Raw genomic sequence first — 8,897 nt, forward strand, 5'->3', positions numbered from 1 at the left:
GTTAATCGTAAAATTTAAACGTAACTGAATAATAATTAATAAATTATTTAATTATGTAAATAATATATTTTATACAGCTTTTCTATAATATACAGTATGTCTCTACTTATAATATATATTTTACTCGACGAATATTATAAATTCACTACTTACTTAAAATATTTAATAACAATCTTCTTCTTTCTTATGACTAATCGAATCATCTTTTTTTTTACATAAATTTATTAGACATTGATTCTAATAGGGTGAAAGTAATGTCAGTTTAATTAAAAATTACATTTAGTTAATGTATTTTGATTTATATCGAAAGTGTATTATTAAAAAACTTGATGATAATTAATGAATTGATAAAATTGATATAATTTTATTATTCCTAACAAACAATACGAATTACTATTATAATAATTACAATTTGACTAATTCAATAATATTAGTCATAAAAAGAGTTAATTAGTTATTTTAGAAGAATTTCAGTGAAATACTTATAAATATGGAAAATAACGGGTACGTAATACTGAAATATCATTTAATGACTTGTTTATATTTGAAGATTAAGTAAACACAACTGATATCCTATCATTTTAATTAAATTTACATTATTTTTAATAGAAATATACCCCCAATGAAGTTATTTATATAATACCCAAAACAAAATATTTACTTTATCTCTACTTTTATTTTCAAATATTTAAAAATTGAAATTCGTAAGTAAATGATTTACCAACAGGTGTTTTTCCTAACCTTAAAATTATACTTCCCGTTTTGATTAGTTTAATACGGAAAAACTAAGAAAAATGATTCACGTTGTATGAAAAATAATGAACGTCTGTAGAAATATATTAACGGTAGTAGTGAAAAACTATGTAGTTTATAGAAATTTAAGACGACATGTGGTGACCCACATTTCAATGAGGTAGGTGTCCATTTATATCATTTGAATTTCTTATAAAAGGAAATTATTTCCAATTAGAAACTTTGTTGTTTATTAGTAGAGTTTCTTGAATCGTTTACAGATTAGTAATTGATCTGGGTGGTTTTCCAACATACTTTTCCTCAAAGAAATCTGCTTTGAAAAAATTTTGATTCTCGACTTGTTGAGTAAGCATAATAATTTCTTAAGGCTTTTATAGATATTCGTTTTATGACGTGAATACTGAAGAGGGAATTATTGAGTCGAAACTATTATAAATTTACTTATTCAGGGGCTGTAAGTTTATATGTACTAACGTTTCAAATAGATTTTTTGTCATGAAAAGAACTTACAGGGATACTCAACAAATTTCCAACTTGAATTCATATATACAGGGGCTGCAAGTATATTATAAAAACTTTTTACGGGGGCTACACCAACTGTTTCACTAAAATTTACGTATGCAGGGTGCGTGAATGTATTATACTAACTTATTATTTAAAATTTAGTTATATAGAGGATTTTCGTATATAAAAAAATTTTTCATTTATACGGGGGCTATATCAATTGTCTTTTTGATATTTACGTATATAAGGTATATAAATACATTATACCAACTTATACCCGTGCAGTAGGTAGATGTTTTCACTTTGATTTTCTTATACAGGGGGGTTTAAATATGTTATATCAATTTTTTTGTTTATATTTATGTATACCGGGTGCATAAGTGAGTAAATCCAGTAGATTCACTTATATAGGGTGTTTAGATATATTATATGAACTTATTGGAATGAATTAACATATACGTGGAGGGTATGTATATCAAAATATGTGTCCAATTAGATTTTATCATACGGGGATAGTTTAGTAATGTTACACTTTTTCATTGGATTTAAGTATATAGGGTGCATAAGTAAATTATATAGAGTAAATTCACGTATATAGGGTATTTAGATATATATTATATCTATTGCCAATACGGGAAGAATTTAAATATGTTACATTAATTTTTGTTTTGTTTATATTTACTTATACAGGAAGCGTAAGTAAGTAAATCGATTAGATTCACATATATAGGGTGTTTAGATATATTATATCAAGTTATATCTATAATTTCACTTATACAGGGACAGTAGATTTTCTTATACGGGTTGTGTAGATATGTTATATCAACTTTTTATTTCACATTTATATATACAGGGTGATTGGGTGTAATATATCGCGTAGATTCACGTATACGGGGTTATCTGAAACAAAGTTCCCATTTATATATTCATTTATACGAGGGGTGTATAAAAATTTTTATCGCGTTGAATCACGTATACGGGCTTATCCGAAACAAAGTTTTTATTTAGATATTCATTTATACGAGGGGTGTATAAAAATTTTTATCGCGTTGATTCACGTATACGGGCTTATCTGAAACAAAGTTTCCATTTATATATTCATTTATATGAGGGGTGTATAAAAATTTTTATCGCGTTGATTCACGTATACGGGGGTTATCTGAAACAAAGTTTCCATTTAGATATTCATTTATATGATGGGTGCAGGAAAAGTTTTTTGCGTAGATTCACGTATACAGGGGTGATAGGTATCTACTACAATTTCCATTCAGATATTCATTTATACGAGGGGTGCAGGAATTGTTTTTCGGGTAGATTGACGTATACGGGGGTGCTAGGTATCTACAACAGTTTCCATTCAGATATTCATTTATACGAGGGGTGCAGGAAAAGTTTTTTGGGTAGATTCACGTATACGGGGGTTGTAGGAATAATTGAAACTCGATTAGTTAAAATCTTTATTTATCGATATCAAGCACAAGTATGGAATCGTAATACTGATCATTTCCGGTGAATCTAACCGACAAATGTATATTTTTGAATTCGACTTCACCGAAAAAATAATTTTTATATTTTTTAAGTATATCGTCGGCGTCGAAAGTTTCCCTTCTCTCTTCCGGTCGTCTAAAATTCGTATTCATTAACGTCACGTGCAATTTAACTTTGTCGTATTGCTTTTTAGTCAAACCGGATTTACGGAAATACCCGACGACGGTATCGGCGACGCGTCGCAATTTTTCGATATCGTCCATTTCGACGTTTCCGTACAAAACGTTAACGTCGTAAGGATCGTCGTTCATTATTTCCAAACCATTCAAACGGATCCTCGATTTTTTATTTTTATCGAAAATCTTCGATATAATTTCTTCGTAACAAGTATTTAATACGGTTTTGGCGGTATTTATTTCCTCTTCGTCCACTAAGGTTAACGTGGTTATCGTGAGATGTAACTTTTCCGGGTTTTGAAAAATCGATTCCGTCACTCCCCTTGCGGGATTTTGTAAAATTTCCCGTTTGAATTTTTCGAATTTATCTTTAATCGATTCCGATACCATCGGTATCGATACGAAATGGCTGACGGGTAATTTATCCTTTCTTTGCATCACTATCATGTTTATTTGGGTTCTGGCTGATGCTACTCTTCTTTCCGTATCCCCGATTATCTTTACGTTGCCTTTTTCGTTCGGTTTCGGTACTTTAATTTGCGTATTGGTCGTTTTTTCCAAATTTCTCAATTTCGTCGCTTTAGTTCCGACGATGTACGATAATAAACTCGATGGTACGTAAAACGAAGTCGTGAATTTTCCGGTTTTCGTTAAAATAATGTCGTAATCGTCGTCTATTTCTTCGCAATTCACCAATTCCGTATCGTTATCGTCGTAAGGTCTTAAAGTAACGGTATTAAACGGCTCGTTTTGTTTGTAAAGTATCGAGGACATCCAGTATACATCGTTACCGAAAGAAATCGGTGTTATTTTAGTTTGTAACGGACCTTTTTCGGAAAAGTATTCCGGAAATTCCCTTCTAGTCGTTTCTTGATACATTACGTACTGAAATAGAAAAAATATTATTTATTGGAACATTTAGAACCATAGAACAACCCTGTATAACCATTTTATAATAATTTTGAGTTTTATCTTTCGAAAATTATTAAAATCATGCAAATTGACGAAAAAACTAATATTTTAGTGTTATTACCCGTATTAATCATCATTTTAATATTTGAAAACATTTTTTACGTGCTGAAATAGAAGAATAAAACATTTATTGGAACATTTGGAACCATTCCAATAAGAAAATCAACTAGAATAACCCTGTATATAATCATTTTATGACAATTTTTGATTTCATCTTTCGAAAATTATTAAAATCATACAAAATAATGATATAACTAACATTTTAGTGTTATCACCCCTACTAATTATCATTTTGAGATCAGAAAACATTTTTTTCGTGTTGAAATAGAAAAGAAAAACATTTCTTGGTACATTTGGAACCATTTTAATAAGAAAATCAACTAGAATAACCCTGTATATAATCATTTTATGACAATTTTTAATTTGATCTTTCGAAAATTATTAAAATCATACAAAATAATGATATAACTAACATTTTAGTGTTATCACCCCTACTAATTATCATTTTGAGATCAGAAAACATTTTTTACGTGTTGACATAGAAAAGAAAAACATTTATTGGTACATTTGGAACCATTTTAATAATAAAATCAACTAGAACAACCCTGTATATAATCATTTTATCACAATTCAGAGTTCTAACTTTCGAAAATTAAAAAAATCATGCAAAATAACGAAAATTTTAGTGTTATTACCCGTACTAATCACCATTTTGATATTCGAAAATATTTTTTATGTACTTAAATAGATTTAAAACTATTTATTGAATTATTTGAAACTAATGTATTGAGAAAATCAACTAGAATCACCCTGTATATAAATTCAAAATTCTTGTACCAAATTTTCAGTTTAATCTTTTGAAAATTATTAAAATAAGATAAAAGAAATACCATTTAAGTGTTATCACCCATACTACATTACTTAGAGATAAAAAAATATTTGTTTAATAAACAATTCGATATTTGTTTAAATAAAAATAGCGCATTCCTCATTATTCTAATGAAATTATTATTACTAAGACAAATTACAATGACGTAATTAAAATAATTATGACACACCTCCGTTAAATAAACAACTATAATATTTTTAGTTTATCTATGATGTGATAACATATTTCAATTTCATCAACTTTTATAGGTTTTAAATATTAATTTCAGTAAACCTAAACCTACGTTTTATCGACCACTCTGTATATTTCGATATAGAACTAGACATTGTTTACATCATGGCTACCTATAACGAAAATTCATTTCCGTGGTTAAAATTAGAAATAAAAGTAATTAATGTTTTTAAATAACAAATTAGATTTTGATTATTTTTTTTATAAACCAAATTTGGAAAGTAATAAAAACGGCGTTAAATCAATAAAATAGAAATTCGGAAATACATTAATCGATTCGATTAGAGATTCATCTACGCATGTGTGTTGATTAGATCGTTGACTTCTTTATATCGACGCCATTTTTTATCCAAACAATTATATATTATTAAATAACATCATAACTTTCAAAATACTTATAAAATGCTATAATTTTGTTATTGGGTGACATTTTTTTAAAATCATCTCTCGATTTTGATGACATATTGATTGTTTATTATGAAAATAACTAATGAATTTGAAATAATTTGTGTGCTCTTTTACTAATACAATATGGCGTCTTCTAGTTATACTATTGTTTTATTTGTATATAAAACGGTTTGAAAAAAATACATTACAAGTTTTTAAATAATCTTACTAATATTGTATCATTAAATTTCGGAATATAAAACGATTTATAATAATAGTTATTACTCAATAATAATTATTTACGAGTTTTTCGATCGGTCTCCATAACAAAAAATGGCGTAATGGTATATGACGACAACGAAAACAGTATTTTGAAAATTGTTTTTTCGATTATATTTTGAAATACTATACACGTGACGTAATTCGATAGATATATATAAGTACAAAAATTTTCTTTATGGTTATAATTAAAACAAGTTTGAGCAAATTATTGAATCCTTATTAAAATAATATACAATGCGTTGGAGAGAATCGTAAGTATGAAAATTAATTTTTTTTCTAACAAAATATTTAATTTTTGTATTACAGAAAAGTGAATTCGAAAATTATCAACGGTAAAAAAATCGCCGACGATATACAAAAAGAATTAAAAAGGGATATAGAAGATTGGGTGGGTAAAGGACATCGTTCCCCATGTCTTATAGCGATCTTAGTAGGAGAAGATGCTGCTAGTAAAAAATACGTTCATAATAAAATGATTGCCGCTAAAAAAGTCGGTTAGTACGAAAATCAAAACCGGTTGTTTTCTTTTTTCGAAAATTACTTTGTTACAGGTATAACAAGCACGACGATTAATCTACCTGAAAATATAACTGAAGAAGAACTAATTGGTAAAATACAAGAACTAAACGAAGATCCTTCGGTGGATGGTATATTGGTGCAATTACCTGTACCGGAACACATTTCGGAAAGAAAAGTTTGTAACGCAGTTGGTCCGAAAAAAGATGTCGATGGTTTTCACATTACCAATATGGGACGTTTAGCCATTAATATGGATACCCTAGTACCGTGTACCGCTTTGGCAGTAATAGAATTGATAAAAAGGTAAATAACTTCGTTTAAAATTAATATTATTTATATTCGACATTTTATATACAAATTTAGAATATTTAAAATGTTATTCCATCAAAATTTTACTTTAACTTACTGGTTCATTTGAACTACTGTGTGTATCAAGTTTCTCAAAATATTGGGTCCAATTCAACCGAAACATGATTGAGAACCTTCTGGTTCGTTTGAACTTCTGGGTGTTTAGTATTTTTCAAAATGTTTGTTCCTGGTTGAATCAAAACTGGATTCTGTGAACTTTTCGGTACATTTGAACTATTTTGTATTGCATATTTCCCAAAATATCGAGTCTAATTTAACCGAAACGTGACTGTAAACTTTCTGGTTCATTTGAACTACTGGGTCTTTCGAATTTTTTTAAAATTTTGGTGCCAGTTTAACACTTTATTTACAAAATGCGCCTCTATTACTTTCAGGTTCGTTTGAACTACTTTGTATCGTTCGTATTTATCAATATACGGTATAAAATTTAACAAGAACGTAGTTCTGTGAACCTTCTGGTTCATTTGAACTATTCTATATCTTAGCCTCGATTTTTTTATGATTTTGTACATCGAAAATGTAATTAAGGCCAAATATGACTTTGTTACTTCCAGGGTTATTTGAACTACTTTGTATTTCATTCATATTTTTCAAAATACAGAATCCAATTCAACGCAAAAGTGGTTCTTTAAACTTTCCAGTTCATTTGGACTACTTTGTAGCCTAATCATCTCGATTTTTTAATACTACAACAAAATATTTGTTTTATAAATGTTTCCATTCATTTGTACTACTCTTTTATTTTATGTTTCAAAAATTTTATACATTCACAATGTAATTTAATCTAAATATGAGTCTGCAACTTTCAATTTCATATGAACTACTACATAATTAATTTTTTTTCAAAATTTCTAAAGAAATTTAACCATAACGTGAATTTGTTCACCTTCTAGTCCATTTGAACTACTCTATATTTTAAGCAAATCATTCTTTTCTTTTTATTTAATTCTAACTACTTTGTATCTCAATTTTCAACATCCAGATGATAAAATCACTGAAATGTGTTACCCACAACTGTATGGTTCATTTGAACTACTTTGTATCTCAATTTTCAACAACCAGACTGTGATATAACAAAATTGTATACGTTTTGTTTAAACTACCATTTGTTTTTCTGTTGTGGCAGATCCCAAATTAAAACTTTCGGTAAAAACGTCGTGGTATGTGGTAGATCCAAACACGTTGGTCTACCTATAGCTTTGTTACTTCATTCTGACGCCAGAAACGAATGTCCCGGTTTGGAAGCTACGGTGACTTTATGTCACCGACATACCCCTCCGGAAGATTTGGAATTTTACCTCAAGAGAGCCGATATTATTATCAGTGCTACCGGTAAGATTCTACCATTTCTCATGGTACTAAAATCGTAATAATTCTAATCGTTGTACGCAGGTGTGGTGAATTTGATTAAACCAGAAATGGTAAAACCCGGGGCTTGTATAATAGACGTCGGTATAACCAGGATACAAACCGAAAGCGGTAAAGATAAAATCGTAGGAGATGTCGACTTTGAAGGTGATTTATTCGAGATAATTTACTACTTAGCGACCTTTTTTCACGTGGGGATTTAATTTTTTTAGGTTGTTTCGATGTGGCGGGGAAAATAACCCCCGTTCCCGGTGGCGTTGGACCTATGACCGTAGCTATGCTCATGTCGAATACTTTTAAATCTGCTAAATTATTAGCGGCGTGAAATTGTTTGATTTACGATCTTATTTATACAAATTTAATTGAATAATTTCAGTGATGGTGTTTTAAAAAATAATCTTTTTACAGTATTATTAATTTTGATTTTTGTTAATTATTTATGATGTTTATTAATACAAACCTTCAAAAATGCTGTTTTTTTTTAATTTAACCTCGCCACTTCCTTATCCTTGAGATTTGAAACAGGATCTTATTGACATTACGATGTTTTTGGACACTATTTTCCCATAAAATAAACCTGGGATCAAATATAACACTTTAATTAAAGTATCAATTAGAAAAACACTAAATCATAATATTTTTTACAAAAAATAAGTATTTCAATTCGTTTTTTCCAATAAATTAAACTTCGAATTAACATCAAATATCAAAACAAATTTTTAGGTTATAAAATAATGAATAAAAAGTGTCATGTCAAAACCACAGAATTAAACGAATTAAATTTTCTGAAATAGTGTACAACAAAACTCTGGTTCTATAAAAGTGTGCATATAGTGAACAAAATCGATTATACAATTCATGATAATAATCGATTATAATTTAAACGACGTGTTTAGTTAATTTTATTTTTCAAAAAGTTCAATAATGCACGTTGCGTTAGTAATAACTTTTTTAAACTG

The 8,897-nt window shown here is 28.5% G+C and overlaps 2 protein-coding genes across 4 annotated transcripts; one reads left to right on the top strand and one right to left on the bottom strand.

Annotated features, from left to right (window-relative positions):
* The first annotated feature begins 215 nt into the window (after nt 1-215).
* Nucleotides 216-8,410, top strand: LOC130449477 (bifunctional methylenetetrahydrofolate dehydrogenase/cyclohydrolase, mitochondrial). Of its 3 annotated transcripts, none has more exons than XM_056787324.1 (6): nt 216-504; nt 5,989-6,176; nt 6,234-6,504; nt 7,697-7,902; nt 7,963-8,085; nt 8,151-8,410. In XM_056787324.1, exons 1-6 carry the CDS (start codon nt 491-493, stop codon nt 8,261-8,263), a joined length of 915 nt encoding a protein of 304 aa, XP_056643302.1. In that variant the 5' UTR covers nt 216-490; the 3' UTR covers nt 8,264-8,410. The 3 variants fall into 3 exon arrangements, with proteins under 3 accessions (XP_056643302.1, XP_056643300.1, XP_056643301.1); XM_056787322.1 differs by lacking the exon at nt 216-504 and adding an exon at nt 560-913; XM_056787323.1 differs by lacking the exon at nt 216-504 and adding an exon at nt 5,545-5,933.
* On the bottom strand, nt 2,595-8,690 carry LOC130449476 (activating signal cointegrator 1 complex subunit 1-like). The gene is made up of 2 exons (XM_056787321.1): nt 8,399-8,690; nt 2,595-3,806 (listed from the first exon to the last, which is right to left on the bottom strand). Exon 2 carries the CDS (start codon nt 3,798-3,800, stop codon nt 2,715-2,717), a length of 1,086 nt encoding a protein of 361 aa, XP_056643299.1. The 5' UTR covers nt 3,801-3,806; nt 8,399-8,690; the 3' UTR covers nt 2,595-2,714.
* Nucleotides 8,691-8,897: the final 207 nt, after the last annotated feature.

This window comes from Diorhabda sublineata, chromosome 10, assembly GCF_026230105.1.
Source record: "Diorhabda sublineata isolate icDioSubl1.1 chromosome 10, icDioSubl1.1, whole genome shotgun sequence".
Classification (NCBI taxonomy): Eukaryota; Metazoa; Arthropoda; class Insecta; order Coleoptera; family Chrysomelidae; genus Diorhabda; species Diorhabda sublineata.

Bases quoted from the DNA above. Each gene is read 5' to 3' on its own strand.
- LOC130449477 (XM_056787322.1), top strand. From the start codon at position 819: ATGAACGTCTGTAGAAATATATTAACGGTAGTAGTGAAAAACTATGTA. The intron at 6,177-6,233 runs GTTAGTACGAAA...ACTTTGTTACAG, and splicing joins GATTGCCGCTAAAAAAGTCG to GTATAACAAGCACGACGATT. The intron at 6,505-7,696 runs GTAAATAACTTC...CTGTTGTGGCAG, and splicing joins GTAATAGAATTGATAAAAAG to ATCCCAAATTAAAACTTTCG.
- LOC130449476 (XM_056787321.1), bottom strand. From the start codon at position 3,800: ATGTATCAAGAAACGACTAGAAGGGAATTTCCGGAATACTTTTCCGAA.